Consider the following 20125-nt stretch of genomic DNA (forward strand, 5'->3'; position numbering starts at 1 on the left):
TTATTTAATATCTTAAAAACGTCTTCTGGAATGTCCGCTTTAAACATAAAGTTTAAAATATAATTTAGTCTAAAGTTAAAATCTAGTCAAAGTGAACTAACTGCACCCCACTAATATAAATGTCACCCTAAGCTTAAGTAATTGAGCTCAGAACAGTTTTTGGGATCCACGGCACAGAGCCAGTCGGTTCCTGGCAAAACATCAAGCTCTGCTATACCATAATGAAGCGACAGAGAGAAAAGCTCCAAAAAACACTAGGAGAGAAGAGGTGGTACAAAAGTGAGGTTGCCATGGCAACTATAGACAGAACATGGACTCATCGATACAGAACATCTGTGTGTGACGGAGGATAACGCGATGGTAGAGCAGGGAAAAGACGATTTTAAGGGTCCTAGGAGAAAGGGAACAGTACAGAAAGAGAAAGGAAATGCAGTTTCTGTATAAAAGGATGAAGGAGAGAGAGAGAGAGAGAGAGAGAGAAAAAAGCATTGAAAGAAATTACACATTCAGGCAGTAAGACATACATAGCAAGATACAATACAGCCAAGATATGCACAGCATGATGGAAGACGGACAGGAAATTTATTTATTATAACTAGATTTATACATTTTAAAAGTTTTATGGCAATGCAAAACTACCATAAAACTTTTACAATGTTTCTCCAATGTGTTTATGGGTGGTTGCTAGAGCATTGTTATGCGGTTGCTAGGGTGTTGGTGATTACTGGCCTTTTCCCCCCATTTTTTGTAAATCAGACCAAACTCCAAATCATTTTGGAAAATAATACCAGGCCTCCCCCTGTACCAAGCTATGTGATTTGAGGAGTTAATCACATTTATTGCAGAATGGTGTGAGTAATATAAAAAGTTAAATACTAAGGGCTTAAAGTTGTTATCATGTGCAGGGAGTGAGGTATAGTACAGATGATCTGTTCTTCATCATTCACAATTTTCATCCCCAGCACTATTTGTTCCCTTCGTGTTCACCTTTTTCCTTCAACCCTTAGCAGGTCCTACATGAAAATGCTCATTGTAGTTTAAATCTTCTATAACGAGGACGCAGCAACTGTCAGCCACAACGGCTTTGACTGTGAATGGTCAAAAACAGGCCATTAATTCTGAGAGGAGAGCCATAGCCATTAAAAGGGTATTTAGGACCGTCATAGAGAGAGAGAGAGAGAGAGAGAGAGAGAGAGAAAGAGAGAGAAAAAGAAAGAGAGAGAGTGATGTTCGATTGAATAAAGTTGGCAGCCGTGAACAGAAAGACTTATAAATTAGTTTATAAAGTTCTAAATATGGATATATTTACTTACAAAAATCACATCGAGGCATGTGGATTACCTCTGTGAAGGATGGATGCACTTTTTTGGGCTTCAAAGTTAGAACTTGTTCCCTAGTTCCTGTTTACTATACTATACTATATACTATTTCTTGTTGCACTTAAAGGAGCATTTCACACGTAGAAACATTAATCTTTATTGAAAGTGTGTCATATTTGTAGTCGAAATGTAACATACATTTCGAATTTGGTGCCTATTTGACAGAGAAAAGGGGTGTTTGTAGTCTCACTCCCTCAACAAAGATATTGGACTTCCTTCTTTCAATGATGCAAAATGATGATTTTTACGTCATTGAAAGAAGGAAGCGCAACACTGAAATCTGTATTTCTCCTGTCTAAGCGGAAACTGAGGAAATGATGCACAAATATTCAAAAACATGAATGGGGTTCTAACTATACAAACCTTTATGCAAATGGGTGAAGTGTCCCTTTAAAGGAGTTTTACCATTCGTCTTTGTAAACGACAGTTTAATGCATTTTAAGAAGGATTGTTCCAGTGCACCTATGCAGCCATTGTGGGGGTGGGAGGTGAGACAACAAACACCCCAAAATTCTCGGGCCAGCATCATATGTCCACATTTCAGTCAAAACCGTTTTATTTCATCATAAACAATCTGAAAACAGGGATTAAAGTGTAAAATACCGAACTTGTCCTTTAAATGTTTAAGTTTAAACATCTTGAAGTCATTTTAACTTTTTTGACTACTAAGACATTGCTTTAAATTATAAATACTAAAGTATACTACAGTTTTATTTTTAAGTGGACATGTATTGCAACAACTTATTATAAAACATTTGTTTTATTACAAGTTATTGGTTTATTATAAGGTATGATCATTTAATCATGATTTTAATGCAGTGCCTCAAATGTTTTAATTGATTGCATGCACGATGGCTCGAATGTTAGCGGGTAAAAATAAAGTTGTTGGAGTACTTTTACATGAGTATTATTTTTGAGTCGTTATAGTCTCGCGTAAGGTCTACACCATAGGTTATCTGTAGCCTCTGCGTAGCCTTACATGCAACTCACCAAATTCTTTACAACGTGTCAGTTCAATAAGGACTGCAAGTGCTGTGATGGGTCGACTAGAACCCCTCCCGTCAGGTAAAAAACTGCGTCATAGGTACAGTTTCCGACAGTGAGAACAAAGATCAACCAAGTTGAGGAGTGATACTTCCTACCAGCGATTTGCATGTGTGTTTGCACGTCGACGTGTAAGTTGACGCAAAAGTATAAATGAAAAACTATGCTTAACCTACGCCGTCGTGGCTACGCCGTAGGACCTATACACAACTTTAATGAGCCCTTTTATGTTTTGCAGATGAAACTGAGATGAGTCGAACATTATATTGTACGTAAAAACATACGTTTGAAATCCAAAACGATTAATGTAAAACCTTGTGTGGAGTGTACCTTTTCATGTGTTCAAGCTTGTTTTGATGCTAATCTAAAACTAAACCAACTAAGCATGCAACATACAACAAATGCTTATTTATTTTAACCAATTTTCGTATCTCTCTAATTTACTGTAATTACATTTGTGTTATATCAGCCTCAAATTGGACAATTGGTCACAGTGCTGTGTCAATAACGTAATCGTAATATCAGTCGACTACTACATACGACACATAAAGTAAAACGTGGAAATCAGTGGCATTAGGTCTCACAAGCTGGGTTTCCATTACACCGATTTTATGAGCATTTTAAAGTATCGCATAAGAAACGAGTGCTGGAAATGCCAAATTTCGAATAAAAAAAACTTAATTCGCAAAAAGTTTAAGGTGTTTTTTGCGAAAAAGAGTAAATGCGAATAATGGGATAGGAAAACGCATTTGCCGAATAAATTCTGAATGTAGCAAACAGTAAACCCACATCAGTGACGTCTACCCAAATCAGCTGACGTTGTCTTTACCATATATAGGGCTCAACATTCTCACCCAGAGCAATGGGTTGAAAAATGCAACATCAAAAGTCATATCCATAAAAACCTAAATCTTTATTCAGCAAGAAGGCTTCAGCAAGACCTAAGATGCATAAGAACCACGAAGAAACAAAGAGGGATGACACAAGAAAGCCATTAAGAGAAGAAATGGATCCAAGACCATCAACTCTACTAGATCTTAAATTTAAACCAGAAAGCTAGGCATTTTGTGTGCCACTCGGTAAAATGACGTAGATCTTCAATGAACTTCTGCATAGAGGGCTCATTCAAGGCTCTGAGCTGATCTCTAGCTAACAGACTGCTCTGTAGTGACAGACACGCACAAGTAGACCTGCAGCTTAGCATAATTACCGCCCTTCCCCACTGTCACTGAAAGGTTACTTATCCCTCACATACACATCATGCATGTCCGGAGTCTTTTTTGGGCGAATGCTGGGTGACATTTACCGTCAGAGCATAAACAAGCAAATCCGACAACTTCAATCATCTCTGTCTGAACTTCTGGTGCCATTTTCCCTTTCTATCAATTAATTAGCCAAGAACCTCTGAATATGAAACGAGCCATGAGGATTTTGTGTTGGTGGTCAGTTCGGTGTCCATATTGCTGGTTGGGAAATTTCCGCACACATGTAAAACACAAATTATGTAAATGTAATAAACTGTTCTCAATGCATAACTACCACTGTGTCTTTTTCACAAATCGCTACAGACTCATTTAAAATGGGTATGGGCACTCGAGTACTCAAACGTGACATCGACGAACGATCAAGAAAATTATGATCGTGTGGGATTATTTTTATTTTTTTGTGGTTGTTATGGTGTCATTTGGAGGTTCAGTGTTCCCACACCTTAGTTAACTTCAAATTCAGGGACCTTTCAAGGACTTTCCAGGCCCAATACCCTCAAATTCAAGGAATAAATGTGGGGACACATTTCAAGTAAGAGCAAGTAATCGTGTTACCTTTTAAGATAGATTGTTACAGTTCCCTTTTGAGGGAACTCACGTTGCATCACTGCGGTGACACTTTGGGGACGCCTCCAGGGGTAAATGCGTCTGAATGTGTATATCAAATTGAACCAATGGTGAGGATTAACGACAAAGACATGGGGGACGTGGGAACCAGGAAGTATATCGCTATCAGAAATATTGCCAAAGACTTTACAGGGACGCAGGAAGTATGGCAAGGGAGACGCAGCGTCTCGTTCCCTTCTCAGGTAACAACAGTTACATACGTAACCCAAGACGTTTTCATGTGTTAAACACAACTATACAAAAAGTATTTTGGTATGAATCAACATTCGCATACAGAAGATATAAGCATTTAAAGTGAACAGTTTAGCACATGTGCTTAAAAAGTCTAGAATTTTTATGATATTATCCTACACTACACAGGGAATAATATGGATTTTTTTCCAGAAAACTTCTTGCATAAAATAAATTCAATCACTTTCAATGACCTGTATCGATGTCTGTATAGTTTCAAAAACTTCCCAGGGCCTTGAATTCACCCCCAGATTCACAAACTTTGGATTTCAAGGACCATTGGGAACCCTAAGGTTACTGTATGTGAAATCACTGCATCCATACCTTAAAATCGAGCATCTGTGTGCATGCTTCAGATCTGTCAGTCAGCGTGATGAGGATCATTTTCATGTCTTATCGCTCTTAATAACTCTTTTAACATTAGTCAGGTCACACACTTGATCTCTTTTAACTCTTTCCCCACCAGCGTTTTTGTTTTAAGTTGCCAGCCAGCGCCAGCACTATTTATGATTTTCACAAAAGTTTAACTTTCTGGGGTCGACCGTGGTACGCGCCCCGCAAACTCTTCATTTTTCAATCACTGCGCAAATAGACTTAGATTACTCTGCTGATTTGGACATACAGATATGATTTATACATCATTTAAAACTTTAAAGTGTCCAAAGTGTTTTTTGCGTCCACTCCCAATTAAAACAGAATGTTGTGCTTTTTGCAAAATTAAGAAAATAAACATTAAGAAAAAAAGCGTCTCAAAATGAACTGTTACTTAACTGAATACTTGTCAGACAAACAAAAGATAAATGTCTACATGGAGAAGAGAAATAAAACTGAAAGCGTGTCATAGTCAAGGACACTTAAGGCACTGAAAGAGTTCATTTAGGGGGATGAACCGCAGTGATAGATGCTGTACAGTCCCAACAAAATATGTCATATCATATCAGTCTGCTGTATTCTCTCAAGGCCAGCAATCAGAGCCGCCTGCAAGCTGCAATCAGCACAAGTTTTATGGGCGTGCTTGTGCAATTACTTGATTTACATAAATTTCATTAGCGAATCAGGTGCGCTATCACCAGACACGATTCATCACTGAATTCTCTGAACTTTGTGCCATCTCTTTTGAGAAGCATGCCAAAGTGATGCTGTAAAAAGCTATTCATTTAAACTAGTTGGAGGTCCCAGAGAAGCTCTTTAATAAGCTTCAGGGTCAATGGGGTCTTGCGGTGATAGACATTGCATGGGAACCATTGGTTTCAGAAACTTATATGGAATGAATTTCAAAACAAAAATCATATTCCAGTTGCTTTTATGAACCTCAAGAGAGTATTCCTGTCATCTCTGCTTACAATCAGTGTAAGACCTAGCGGGATAGTTCACCCAAATATGAAATGATGTCATTTAACCTCTGTTTATTTAAACTCGTGTTGTTTAAGCTCATATGGGTTTTCATTCCTAGGCAGATTGGTAGGGACTGAAGAGCTCAGTCACCAATTCACTTTCAGTCAGTCGTGGCCTTATGGTTAGAGAGGTGGAGTTGTGACCCCAGAGCTGCCAGTTTGAGTCTCATAGCCAGCACGCTGGGACTGCGGTGCCCTTGAGCAAGGCACTGGCACCCCAATGCACCTGATTTCTTTTTATGGTAATTTAAAATTGATAAATGTTTTAGTGCTTTTTTATACTTAAGCTTTTCCAAATTAACTGCTCAAGCAAGGCCTCTGGTGTTGTAATAACTACTAATAAATATATGAATAATGCATGTTATATATAACAATGAATAATAAATTGTAAATAATAAATAAGAGTGTAAATAGACTCTTAATTCTTACCAGAGAATCCTCCACGCTGAAGTTAAACAAGTCCATTGCGTCTGTCTTCAGTCTGGACACAAAGTCTTTGTACTCGGGATTCTGAGGTTCTCTGTAAGTCAAGATCTTCACGCTCTGTGAGGATTAAACAAAGAGTGGAAATTTTAGAGACAGCGTGTTATGTAAAACATAAAAAGGGCACACAAGAGGATACACATGCAAATCGAACATCTGAATGTTTTTCAGCTAATCCAATCCAAAAATGAAGCCACGGTGTAGGTTAATGAGGAGTCTGAACAATCCTCATTGATTATATTTAGATTAATCAATGTTCATTTGTTTTGTTTAAGGGTAGATGTACAAACCAGAACGTAATGATTTTAGTGCACCCTTCACTATCTCTTAATTTATTTTCCTTCTCAGACGCTAATGACTGCTCAGACTCTCGATGTAAATTAAAGCGGTCGTGCTTGAAAAGCTGGACCTAGTTAGTGCTAAAACCAACTGGTCCTGACAAATTTACTTCTGTTTACAATGAAGGACGGCACAAAACAAAATTGCCACCATTGCTGTGACTGTTGGGCAAAATCTAAACAGAGTAACTGTGCGTTCAAACCAGATGCGGAAGAGGAGGCAAGCGCGAGTGATTTACATGTTAAGTCATTACATTTACATGTTAAGTCAGCGTTTCGGGTGTTGATGCATGATCCACAGGAACCGTGCGAGTTGAAAAATCTGAACTTTGGCGGATTTTCACTCCGCGCTAACCAATCAGGAGCTTGCTCTAGTAGTGACATGATTACAGGAAGCGAAACAACAACAACAAAAAAAAAAAAAACAATGGAGGACAATAATAATCGCTATACGAGACATCTTCGTACTTTTACAGGAATTAAAAAAAAATTTAGTTTGGAAGAAAGTGAGTGAGGAGGTTGAACAATCTGGTAAGTTTACTCAATTTGAGGTATATATTTAAGCAATGTTCTAATAACTCAATAGACCGAACAGCTATTTTTTAATATTACAGAGGCACAAAGTGTAGTTTTAAGATTAGTTTAGACGAGAATATATTTCACTGATTCTTGAAACTTTGGCAAAAACATGTCCCACTAAGAAAAGTGCTAATTCTGTTGGAAATTAATAACATTTTCATGAAGAAAAAGAATCAATGTTATAATCAGGGGGTCCTTTGCACATATGTAAGGTTCTTTTATAGGTTTATTTAAATTTTTTATTAATTTAATGATTATATGCTGGCCCATTGCCTACAAAATCAGCTGTCCTCGGTTTAGAGATAATCATTTAAACTTGATTAAAAAAGCCAAAAGTAATAATTAAATTGAATAATATATTTACCGCATGAAAGAGTACATTGTAATATGTATTAAAAACTACAAACAATGAGTTTTGAACAAGATTTACTATTATTTTGTAATTGCTCAAAATGTGTCCCACATATTCATCACCACTGTCAGATATTTATAAAAAGCAATAAAATCAGACAACTACAGGGTCAACTGCACTCCCGAGGACCCCATTTTCAAACCTTCAGCTCTTCTGCATGCTTCAAGATCACTCAAGCTCCTGTATGTTTGCTATTTTCTCTTAAACTTGTTCATATTTTTGGACACTGCTACTGTGACAACCATAACATGTCAACACCGTCATCTTTGTAAAAAAAAATATAAGATTAGATTATGAAATAAATGTATCATTTTTAAGAAGAGGTCTGAAGTAGCTATCAACAGAAGGGCAACAAGATGGCTAATGTGAACAACTCATCTATTTTTTTTTTATCTATATTAAGTTTTTGTCACCACAGTCAGATCTGTCTTTCTGTCAGGTTTTCTGTATTTTAGGAAGTTAAGATTTGATATTTGTTCATCACGGTGCTCAGGATTGTGTTATTTTTTGGACCAAATATTTACATAAAGTTTAAACAAGAAGCCATTGACTTGAGTGGTATACATTTTGGAATAATGAGGCCAATGTCACCACTGTCAGATTAGTGTCACCACCGTCAGACGGAGTTTTATTTGTTTTAAATGAATATGCTTACAATATGTTCCTTCAGTGCTGTTGAGTTATTAAATTAATAGTCTCTATTAATACAAAAATATGTTTATTAAATATAAAAATCATTACTTTTTCTATTTAGGCTTAAAGTAAACGTTGTATGAGTAATAACTGGAAAAACGCCTATTTAAAAAAAAAATACGAACAGGGGAGGTTGCACCAGTAAATTGCTGAACAGCCAAGACCTTGGTCTATAATGATATACCTTCAGATTTTGTAATTTAACAAAAAAAATTTTTTTAATTTAAACCTGTTTTATCCAAATTCCCAAGAGTCACTGATTTGTATAATATTAAAATCTGCAGTCGATTAGTAAACATAGTGCCTATTTGAACATTTGCTTAGAAAAGAGTGGGTGAAAGCGTGGATCTGGCGGCCTGGCAGAAGCCCCTCCCATGACGCAAATTTATGCGTGAATGTCTCGAATGACTAGAATTTCACACGCAAATTAGGCGAGTAAACTCAAAATGTTCAAGTGTCTAACTACACTCGAATAGCACCTTTTTGCCGCATCTTCCGCGTCTGGTGTGAACGCAAAGTAAGAATGAAACATTACCCTAAGTCAGTGTTCTTCATTGCGCGGCTCACGAGCTAATTTGTGGCTCGCATGGCAGTAAATAATATAGTGATATGATCATGCAGGCATGCGCTTTTTCTGTCTTTTCTGCTCCGGACGCTAACTTTGTTAGAAAACCATACCTCAGGCATGTGATTGGCTAAGGACAAAAAAGCAGGAAAATATATTGAGACCCCCCCCCCCCACTTTCGCCAATCAAACTGGTGGCGGATCTATACGGGTGGTAAAGCAGGACCCATAACAACTTATTTGAACAAAAAACACATTTTAATTTATTTTACAGCTAGATGTGCAACATGCAACTTTTTTGTACAGTATGACACATAACAACTTATTTGGTGGATGTGTAACAGTGGGAATCAAAAGCAAGTGTCTTGTCCACTGCTCCATCACCACCTCTCTCTATAACAACAACCATGACAAAAAATATGTTTTAAATTATTTTTGTTTTGCATTTTTACCCAACTTTAACAGCTAAATGTGCAACATGCAAATGTTCATGTCAAAAGAAGGCCTATTTTGCAGACATCCAAATAAAATGTAGGCAATGGCTTATAAAGATTTTTTTCCATATCCACTTAGGTTTCTCAGCTTGCACTCTAGCAGGGCTCAAAATTAACTCTTTTATTTGGTAGCACTGGTGCTCCCAACTTTAAAGAGTTAGGAGCACCAGCAAAAATTTAGGCGCATCCATCCAAAAATTAAAAAGCACCACAACTACAATGTAAATGTTAATAGATTTATTTTATTAAAAATAAAACACCACCACCGGGCTTTACACATCCTATGGCCAGCATTTAAAAGTTGGTCTTCTATTTTATTTTATTTTTTGCTGCATAAATTCCTAAATTAATACCCAATGCTGTTGAAATGGTATAGCAGCAATAATAATTTAACAATTACAGGTAACATGATTAAGATTACATAGAAAATCTAGCAAACACGTAAAACACTGATTAATTGTGACATTACAAAAGTGACCCTAATATAGAAGGCTAATATATATTGGTATTGATAACTGCATTACCAGGATGCTTTTACTACTAAATAGGCAATGTTTTAAAAAATACAACAAAAACATACCATCAGCATTGTCGTATTCCACAGCAACATGGACCACAAGGATGTTTGTCGAATGTCCATTCACCAGCGCATGCGCACATACACCATCAATCACACTTTGACAGACAGGTCGGTGTCTCCATCAATAATAAACACATTTGTCATGACACGTCTTGTGTTTTTGGCACTTTCGCCATGTTTAAGCAAGGTACGTCTGGCGCTTAAAATGTTTTGATTCCGCCATTAACGCCGTTTTACAGGATTTACAGTAAACACAGTGAGTTACATTTTCATAGCGGAGACACTCGAAATCTTTAAGCCACTCTCTCTGAAAGGTTTAACGTCAACTCGTATTTTCTGGTGGTGGAGTTACATTTGAATCCGGATCGTCGTCATAAAATACAGTAATAACCTTGGCTGTAATCGGCTCGCTCTCGTCATGCTCGCGACGCGTTCGTCTTTTCACATTTCCGCGCTCCACGGCAACAAGGAATGACTGACGCTCATATTAGCCAATCTGCGGTCTTCATTAAACGCAAGAGCTTAATGGTGAAATTTGATTGGTTATGTATCGTTGGAGAGAACACTGAACCTGGGACAGCGCCAGCACGCAGGATCACAATCAACTCGCGTCACAACAAAATGGGCAGTCGCACAAATGCTCCCAAATATATTTTAAGGTCGCACAGATTAAATTTCGGTCGCATATGCGACCAAAATGGTCGCAATTTCGAGCCCTGCTCTAGCATTTGTGTGATCCAGGTAACGTTAGCTTTGCATTAAAAATGGTTATCACTGGCATGGCTACTTTTAATTTTATACTTTAAGTACATTTCCAAGCCTGTACTTTGATACTTTTACTTGAGTAAAGAAGTTAAATCAGTACTTCTATTTTTACCAGGGTATTTTTTTAATACAATTATCTGTAAAAATGTGCTACACAGGACCTTTAGTTATAATAAAGTGTCTTAAAGGTCTCTTTTTCTAATTTTAGACCCCTGTAGATGAGTAACTTTGTTAGCTGTTAAACATAAACAATAGAAGGTTGACACTAATAAATAAAAGTAATTGCAGGGCTCGCAAAATTTTAAAATCCCTGGTAGCCCTTCGGGCAGGCACTCTTAAACTTTTGGTAGCTCGAAATGAATATAAGTAGCCCGAATAAAAAATACATTGTTTAATGTAGAATATTGATAAAGCATGGATTTCCAGGATTTTCCAACTATTCCTGCCCATCCCCAGCTAACAATCTTTGGTTCCCAAAACTTTCCCCTAACTTTAGTTTTTGGTTTCTAAAACGTTATTTTCCAAGGTTTTTGGATAGCCAGGATTGTTTTCTTTAAGAAAATAAACATTGCCCTAACGTTATTTTTAGGTTAGTTTAACGTTCCCCTAACATTAGAACAATTTAATTGTTCTATTCCTGAAATATTATATGAATGTATTATAACATGGGTTATATTTTTAATAAAAATACTTCAACACATCACACATTGTATTTAGATAACATGGTATTTTATCAAATATATAAACAACCAGTGACTTTAACACAATATAGAAGACTTAAAACAGATATTTATTAAAAAGGAATAAACATTTCATTCTTAGGTTAACAGATCTTACCATAGCAGTTTATTTTCGCTAGAATAATGTTAGACTCTGAGGTAAAACGAAATGTATTCTATTTGCTTTAGGTAAACATATCTTACCACTGCTGTTTAGTCACCTATCAAAAGCTTCTTACATCATATTCTCTTAATAGCCTAGACGTGTCAAATCAATCGGAAATCATTCAAATATATTTTCCTTCTCACATACTTAAGTTAGTAACTGAAGAAAGAAACGCTAAATTTCATTTTCGTTTTTACCTTATAGACTAACACTGTTTTAGCGGCTAAAACAATGTTAGTCTATGAGGTAAAAACGAAATGACGTTAATTTATTTAATGACTTGAGTTCGCACTTTTTGCTGAGCACAAGAGCAAAGCAGGTGCTCATGAAGAGCGAAGCCGGGAGAAGCGCCTGCAGAGGGTCGCGCGCATATCAGACGTGCACATTAACGGATGGGTTTAATTATGCTTTCACTACATTTCTCTCATTTCTGTGAAAATTGCCGCTCCAAATCCACCAAGTAAACCGACGTGTATATGTTTGCCGCTTTGTTTCGCGTCACGCGAGTGACAGCCAAACGTCGCAAATGAGGAGAAGAGAAACGATCGGGTCTGATTGGTGAATTGCGATTACAATCATACTTCGCCATCCACCATTTGCGAACGGTCGGAAACACGTCCTTGTTGATACTTGGAAAGGAAGGAAAATGCATCTCTTTGTCATCTGACGTGTGGCCCTGTTGCGCGGGAACGGCGATTGTGGTTCCGTCCCGGGTTAGCATGGCGACGGCTGTGAGATACCCCCCTCCCCCCTACTTTTTTTTTTTTTTTACATATCTGCATGATTCACGTAGGTCACATTTTCAGGTCGGAAAATCCGGAATTCCGGATTAATCCGGAAAAATCCCATCCCTGATACCTATAAGATGCACGTCGATAAGTGTGTTCAATCGCATGCAATGCTTGTACAGAGCGATCGTCATATGACATCAAAGTACCGTGAGATCTAACTGCTTGTTATGCTTTCGAATTGCTCTTGCAGCACAGTAATGTCACTCGCCAACCGTTCTGTGCAGATTGCAGATTGCTAAGCATATTATAAGAATGCTTAGCATTAAAATTTTACATTAAAAAACTTTTTAATGTTTTTGTCATTAAGGGAAATCATATTGTCTCAGTTACAAATTTGACTCGTAAATGATAAAGAATGATTTGCCCTTGTATTTATTGCATTGCAACAGATTGACAGATTGATAAGCAGACATGCTATTTATGACTGGATGTAACTTTTGATACTTTGCGGTAAAGGCGGCCGCCTATTAAGCCTTACCTATCAGTGTAGCTCTCATGAAAAAACTAGTGAAGACCACTGCCCTAAGTAGTGCTTTTCCTATTGGTCACACTGCCACAGCTCTTACTGTGGGTTTACACCAGACCAAGTTCAAAGATTTGCACGAGTAGATTACATACAAAGTCAATGCAAAGACGCGATCAGTGGAGCGATGCGAATGATGCGAAATGGGTGGCCCATTTACTGCGAAAACATGCGCTTTTCGCCTTAAATGCGTCTTCGCCCAAGCTGAAAATATTGAACTTGTGCGAAAATTTCGCATGACACGAAGTTAATCTGCGAATAATCTAGAGTGAGTAACGCGATGCCCCGCGTTTGGTGTGTACGTAGCATTAGTCTTGCACAAAGAGACTTCTGACCTCTCGAGAGGCTCCATGACCTACCATTGCTATAAAAAACGCTTCTATTGGAGTGAATAGAGTTGACGCAACTTTGTTCCTTAAGGGCTCTAGTCTCGCATAGCCAGATCTTCATACTTCAACAATCGTTTTGAATTGCCAAGGACTGCCCAAAGGCCATACGACTGAAACGTAAAGCAAACAATCATGACTTTATGCTGTGACCCTCACATAGTTTTTAGCTTTGTGTTGTTTCCAGGCAGACCGTTACGGGAAATAATTTCACCAATCAGAGGATGACTTTGAAGCTGCTGAAGTGTTTCCAGATAAGTGTGCCGTATGCATCAGACGTTTAGCCAACAGTCTGTAGGCGTGACATTCGAGGTTGAGACTATACAGCTCTAGAATAATGCTACACTCAAAAAAATATTTAGGCCTAATTCATAAGATTTATGTATTTTGATTACATGTAGTTTTTCCATCCATTTGAATTACATACTTTTAATCTAAAAAAAACAAATAAACTTTATATGATAGATATTTTTTAGATATATGTAAATGAAACCAGTAAAATTTATGTAATAGTTTTACTTACTCCAATGTGTTTTAAATGCATAAAAAAAATGGATTATGTATTCTTTATTAATAACCCCAATTCACTTAAAATGCATTACATTTAGGTATCTTCCTAATATACCATTTATACATTTGTATATATTCCTCCCCATTCACTCTCCTAAATCACAATATGCTATAACAAAATAACACAAAAAAAAGAATAGCCAGACCACTTGGTTTTACATTTTATCAATTTATTTAATACTTCAAGGCATTACTCATAAGGCAGCAAAAAAGAGCAGCTAGCAACTAGCATGATACTATGGCTTATACACCTCGTATTGTGTGCAAAAATAAATAAATAAATAAGTGTGTTTCAGACATTTCAGCCACAATCAACCTCATTCCACAAATAAGAGCAGACATTTTAACAGGCTGCAGAAAATAAATCAGGGACAACAACATTACTTAAACATTTTCAGAAATCTGTGACATGATGTAATAATAATTTAGAATGAAAAAAATGGCACATGGCTTAGTGTTTTGAGTGGCTGTGTGCCATTAACAATTTTCATGCATCTTTAATTACATGTTAGATATACATCAACTTTTCAACTTTTAAAATTGTTAAAGGAATATTCCAATTTAATAAAACAAAAATCCCGATAATTTTCTCACACCATATGTTTATGTTTTACTTTGTTCAGTCAAGAAGAAATAAAGTTTGAGTTAAACATTCCAGGATTTTTCTCAATTTAAGACTTTATTCGACCTCAAGTTTACAGTTTCAATGCAGATTTAAAAGGGCTCTAAATTATCCCAAATAAGGCATGGGGGTCTTGTTTAGCCAAACGACCGTCATTTTCAAAAATAAAAATAAAAGAGGACTTTTAAATCACAACGTTTTGCACTAGCTGTGAGACACGCTAGCATGAGATAATTGAAACTACCGCTCCAGTTTTTACAAGTGAGGAGAAAGAGGAGCGTTCAGATGGTGTTGTATGTGGAATGATACTAATTAATGTCTTTGGGTCCGTTTATTATTTAAAATGGTCCACAAATGTGCATTTCACATTTGTGATGTGTAACCATTCAAGGTTATTACGTAGTACGCAATGTCGCACTGGTGTGTCACATGGATAATGCAAGACAAGAACTTGTGTTTTAAAAGTTTTCTTGCCGAAAATGATATTCTTTTGGATAGGTAAAACCCCTATGCCTCGGTTGGGACCATATAGAGCCCTTTAAAGCTGCTTGGAAACTGCAATTTTAAACTGCATTGAAACTAAACTGTTGTTGTCCAATAAGGTCTATTAAATTAAGAAAAATCCTGGAATGTTTTTCTCAAAAAAAAAAAACCGTAATTTCTTCTCGACTGAACAAAAAAGACAAACATCTTGGATGACAGACAGTAAAGTATCAAGATTTTTGTTTAATGAAAGTGTCATATTCCTTTAAATGTTAAAAAAATTCACTTATAAATGTACAAAAATGTACCCACTTTGAGGGGGATGTATCAGCGTGTTTGTCAGTTTTTCACTGAAGCATCTTTCAGTGATTGCTTGGTTGTATCCAGTCCAGTTCCATTAGGATTTTTTGAAACGCGTCAAAGGTGAACTTGAGGTTCTTCAGGTAGTTCAGTTTAAGTGCATAAATGAGTCCAAAAAACAATTTCACACCCATGTGTGACAGCAAGTAGGTTTTGCAGAACTTCCACTGTCTGTGCAATCCCCAACTCACCAATTTCACAATTCTGGAGAAGAACAACAAAAAAATCAGTCCCACTAGCAGTCAACGTGAAATTTTCAACAATGTGCAGGCAAATTGTATTACAAACTCTGATATTTAAAATATGTAGACTGATTCAAATGTGTAAAATAATAGAACATTAGTCACAAAACCATCAAAAGACCTGAAAACAGATAATTACCTTGTTTAAACATCTAGTTATCCATAAGATATTTATATACACACACATACATATAAATAGATAGATATAAAAATAGAGTAGGTTGACATACACTTACCACATATTCTTTAATGTGTCTCTCCATGCCTTCTTTGAGGTAGATACAGATGTCTTCAACTAGAACAAGACAAAAAACCCACATTATTTAATGATTTTCTTTAACAATATTTTATGTAGATAATAGTTTTTATAGAGACAGATAAAGATTTTGTGAGACAAAAAGTATGTATTTTTCTGTTTCAGAAATATTGTGTCCCAGCATGTGTGTACACTACCGGTGAAATGTTTGGAAATAAGCCTCTTATGCTTATCATAACTTCATTTATTGAAAAAAACCCCACCTGTTTCCAATATTGACAATAAATCATCATATTAAAATGATTTCTAAAAGATCATTTGACACTGGAATGATGAAAATCCAGCTTTGCATCAGAAATCAATATCTTTGTAGCATAACTTACATACCCTGTCTAGCAGGTTGTCCCACCATATAGACAATGAAATGATGCTGTATCTGTAAAAAAAAAAAGTTTTAGATAGACACACAATGCACTCAACAACATAGTATAATTGTAACATTCTTTTGTTAATAAAGTCACAGAGATTATATGATAATTTTATTCTGATTAGCTTACAGTAGCCTATGACTTTATTTATTTCTTAGGTTTCAAACATTAAACCACAAAAATTAACCAATAAAAGCAACAGACACTGCAGGTTAACTTACATTCCAACAAACCGTCTGTGTAGTGAGGTGTATTTTACTCTGAAACATGCAACGCGTCACACATGTAATTAAACAACAGACAATTATATTTAAGATAATCACATCAAACTTGTTAACTTTACTCACCTACAATTTGGCGATTGTAGACTAGTGAGATGACGATCCAGTCCAATACAAAATGGCGAAGTCCATGTGCTGTAGCGTCTATTTTTGATTTTGGCGCCACCTCCTGACTGGAGTGTGAATAGACGTCATTTCCGCTTCTACTAAAGTCAGTTTCCTGAAATTTGTATGTAAACCAATCTCATAGAATTTATCTGGTTTGTTTCACGGCTAGATTTATTTAATTCATATTCATAAATTTTAACTGATTAAATCTAATACTTTTTAAATTGAACAGATTTATATATATTCTAATAAATCGGATTACATATATTTTAAAAAACGAGTATTTAAATAAAATCTAAATGATCCAAATACTTAAAAGCTAATATTGCAAGGAATCGTTTTTTTGAGTGTATGCGGTTGCTAGATTGTTCTGAGTGGTTGCCTCCAGGGCATTGCTATGGGGTTGCTAGGGTGTTCTGGATGGTTGCTAGGGTGTTCTGGATGGTTGAAAAGATGGTTGCTTTCTGGCCTAACAGAGCTTTCCTCCAAGTCTCGTAATCTTCTGGTTCCTAGATATGGCTTGAATCCCTCCTTAAGTGTAAGTCAATAGGGTTTATAACAGATGAAAATTTTGTTTGACTGATTTAAAAAATAAAAGCACAAGCTCCTCAACAAGGTTAAATGCTATAAAAATAAAATACGCAGTCTTAGAGATGTTCTTGCCTCTAATCACAAGTATAAACAATAGTAGTTTTGCGAACACCACCACAGCTGTTCAATTATTGAAAAGGGTTTAATATATTAAAAAGCTTTTATCTTTACTATAGCGTTAATTCATTTGATCTGTTTATATGTCTGCATTTTGCTTTGAAAAAGATGAAACAAATAAACAAAAGTTGGCTCCTCAAGGCCTTCAGTGTTTTATTTTGTGTCTGTCAGTGAGGTTCTGAGAAAATGTTTTATGTGATTTGTTGACATCACAGTTGACCAAAATGTATCTTACAAACAGTTTTCAATGGCCGCCAAATTTTGACAAATTATGAGAAAGCACTGCCATTTAAAAACTGAGATAAATTTTGGAAAATAAATGGAAACTGAAGTTAAAGATAATAAAAGTCTGTCTGACCCTCAAAAACAAGACACTTGTGGTTTATCAGAAAGACAAAACAGGACACAATTAAACTTTAGAGGTAATATAATACTTTAAATAAGATTTATCGCTGCAAAAAAAAAATCTTGCAATTTTTATGTATTACAGTTTTTTGTAAAGGCTGTCTGGCACTATTTGTGCTGCAGGCATGAAAAATATCTTAAATCAAAATGTAATATACAAAGACTACATTAAACCAGGCTCTGATTTAATGGGGATTAAAAAAGGAGTGGGTGGATTATTTCATTGCAGGGTGGTTGTGTTCACACACTGCCAACACACATTTACGTCCAAACACTTTGTAAAAGTGGATTTTGCATAATATGGGCTCTTTAAGCTTTCACATGATGAAGGGACCCAAGCCATATCAAGACCAGGAAATAAAAGAGCTCTTTTGACTTGGTAAGCAACCACCTAGCACTCTCATTCATAGCACGCTCAACCTCGTTTTGCACACGTGAGCACATACACTCCAAAAAATGAATACAGCAAATTAGACAAACTTTACTCAAGACTAAAACAATTTGATTTTAAAAACGTGATTTTGACCACCTGGATGACGAGCATGTTTTGCAATCATCAAATGTTATTCCATGAATTGTCACCTCAAACGTAACCACTTGATGAAATCACACCAACTGTTAGTTGTATCATAGACCTAATGGAATCATTTCTATCCTCCGCTAAATAAATGTCACCTCACCACAGTTATTAGTTAATGCCTCGTCTGAGTCAAACATCTAGTTCTATCACACAACATATCTGTCTTCAGTTTAAAGGCAGATATTTGGGTCCAGACTCCAGATCAGTGATTTGACATCTGATCCAACATGAATAAACTGTAGTTATCTGTGTAAATTTATTCAAACAGTAGGGGGGACAATAAACATAACATTTCTCAAGAGCAATTTTTGGAGGGGACAAAATAACACAGCCAAAATTGTACTTGTAAGGATGTGTCTACACAGAGACAGAGGAAAGCTTTACTATTATTATTATTTAGCATGGAGCACTGTATATTTTTTAAATGACCACCCAATCCTTATCAAGATGTTTTGTTTTGCAGCGCTCCGACAAGTGGTGCTTTCGCACTTTCAGCGACTCGAGTTTGATTCGCGGTTCGTGGTCATTTGCGGATCCCATACCCCTCTCTCCTCCATGTACTTTCCTGTCCTCTCCTCACCCACTGTTCAAATAAAGGCAAAATAGCCACAAAATATAACTTTAAAATAAATATGTTTTCAGGTCTCAACGCAAAGAAGTCTTTATACTGGCCCGGTCAGGCCAGTGGTTCAGGTTTTCACTTTCCCTTCCAAAATTTTCACTGGCCCCCATAAAAAAAATTCAGTGTCTATTACATATTTAAAAATAATAATTCAAAAGTCAAATATAATTGTATACATATACAACAGACATGTTCCAACGTAAAACTTTTCTGCTTTACCTGTAAACTGACAGCAAACTGTGCAAAATATTGAATTGTTTCTTATTTCTTTCGTTGTTCATCCATGCTAATTTGCTAAATATGCTTTTGCTGTCTAAAAATTATGTTCTATTGAGTACACGTATGCTTTAATCACATCACAAGAATACAACTTTTGTTATGTCGACATCACGAGAAAACGTACTCCATATACGTTTCATCTTTCTTCCAAGATGTTAAATAATATACATTGGTGAACATATATTTTAGTGACTGAGGGTGATGCAGATGCACTGGCCCAATCGGGCAAGTGACAATACTTTTTACTGGCCTGAACGTCTCTCAACCTTGCCCCGGGCCACCAGGCAGTCCTTTATGTTGAGCCCTGGTTTTGTCTTAATTAAGGCCAAATTGTTTAAACTTTTAATTGTTTACAAACTTTTTGCACTTACTTAGTGTTTTGGTAAACTAAAAATGATCTAATGTCTGATTTTCTTTTTTTCTGTCATTTTATCTGTCAAAAAACAAAAGAAAAATTGTTTTAAGCCCCCCTAACCTAGAAAATGCACTTTTGCCATATTTTCCGGAATATATGTCGCATTTTGCTGCTCCTATATTTATGTAATTCAATGAATTTAGTGCCTGCGAACTTTATTCTTGTTGGCTTGTTCGGTTAATTTAGACTATTCAACCTTCCAGATATATTCTGTATGCTATTGTGTATCGTGTAAATAACTGATAATATTACTTTAAAGCAACACTATGTAGTTTCCATGTAAAAATGACTTACAGCTCCCCCATGTGGTTGAAAAGCGCAACAGTGCCTGG

General features: G+C 36.2%; 1 protein-coding gene across 1 annotated transcript in view; it reads right to left on the bottom strand.

The window, feature by feature from the left end:
- Positions 1–20125, bottom strand: part of npr1a (natriuretic peptide receptor 1a) — a 127547-nt gene that overhangs the window by 66020 nt on the left and 41402 nt on the right. The window contains exon 4 of the mRNA XM_055219623.2: positions 6370–6483. Coding sequence (XP_055075598.2) covers positions 6370–6483 — 114 coding nt within the window. The remainder of the gene's footprint in view (positions 1–6369; positions 6484–20125) is intronic.

The sequence above is a fragment of the Misgurnus anguillicaudatus genome, chromosome 20 (genome assembly GCF_027580225.2).
Source record: "Misgurnus anguillicaudatus chromosome 20, ASM2758022v2, whole genome shotgun sequence".
NCBI classification, from domain to species: Eukaryota; Metazoa; Chordata; class Actinopteri; order Cypriniformes; family Cobitidae; genus Misgurnus; species Misgurnus anguillicaudatus.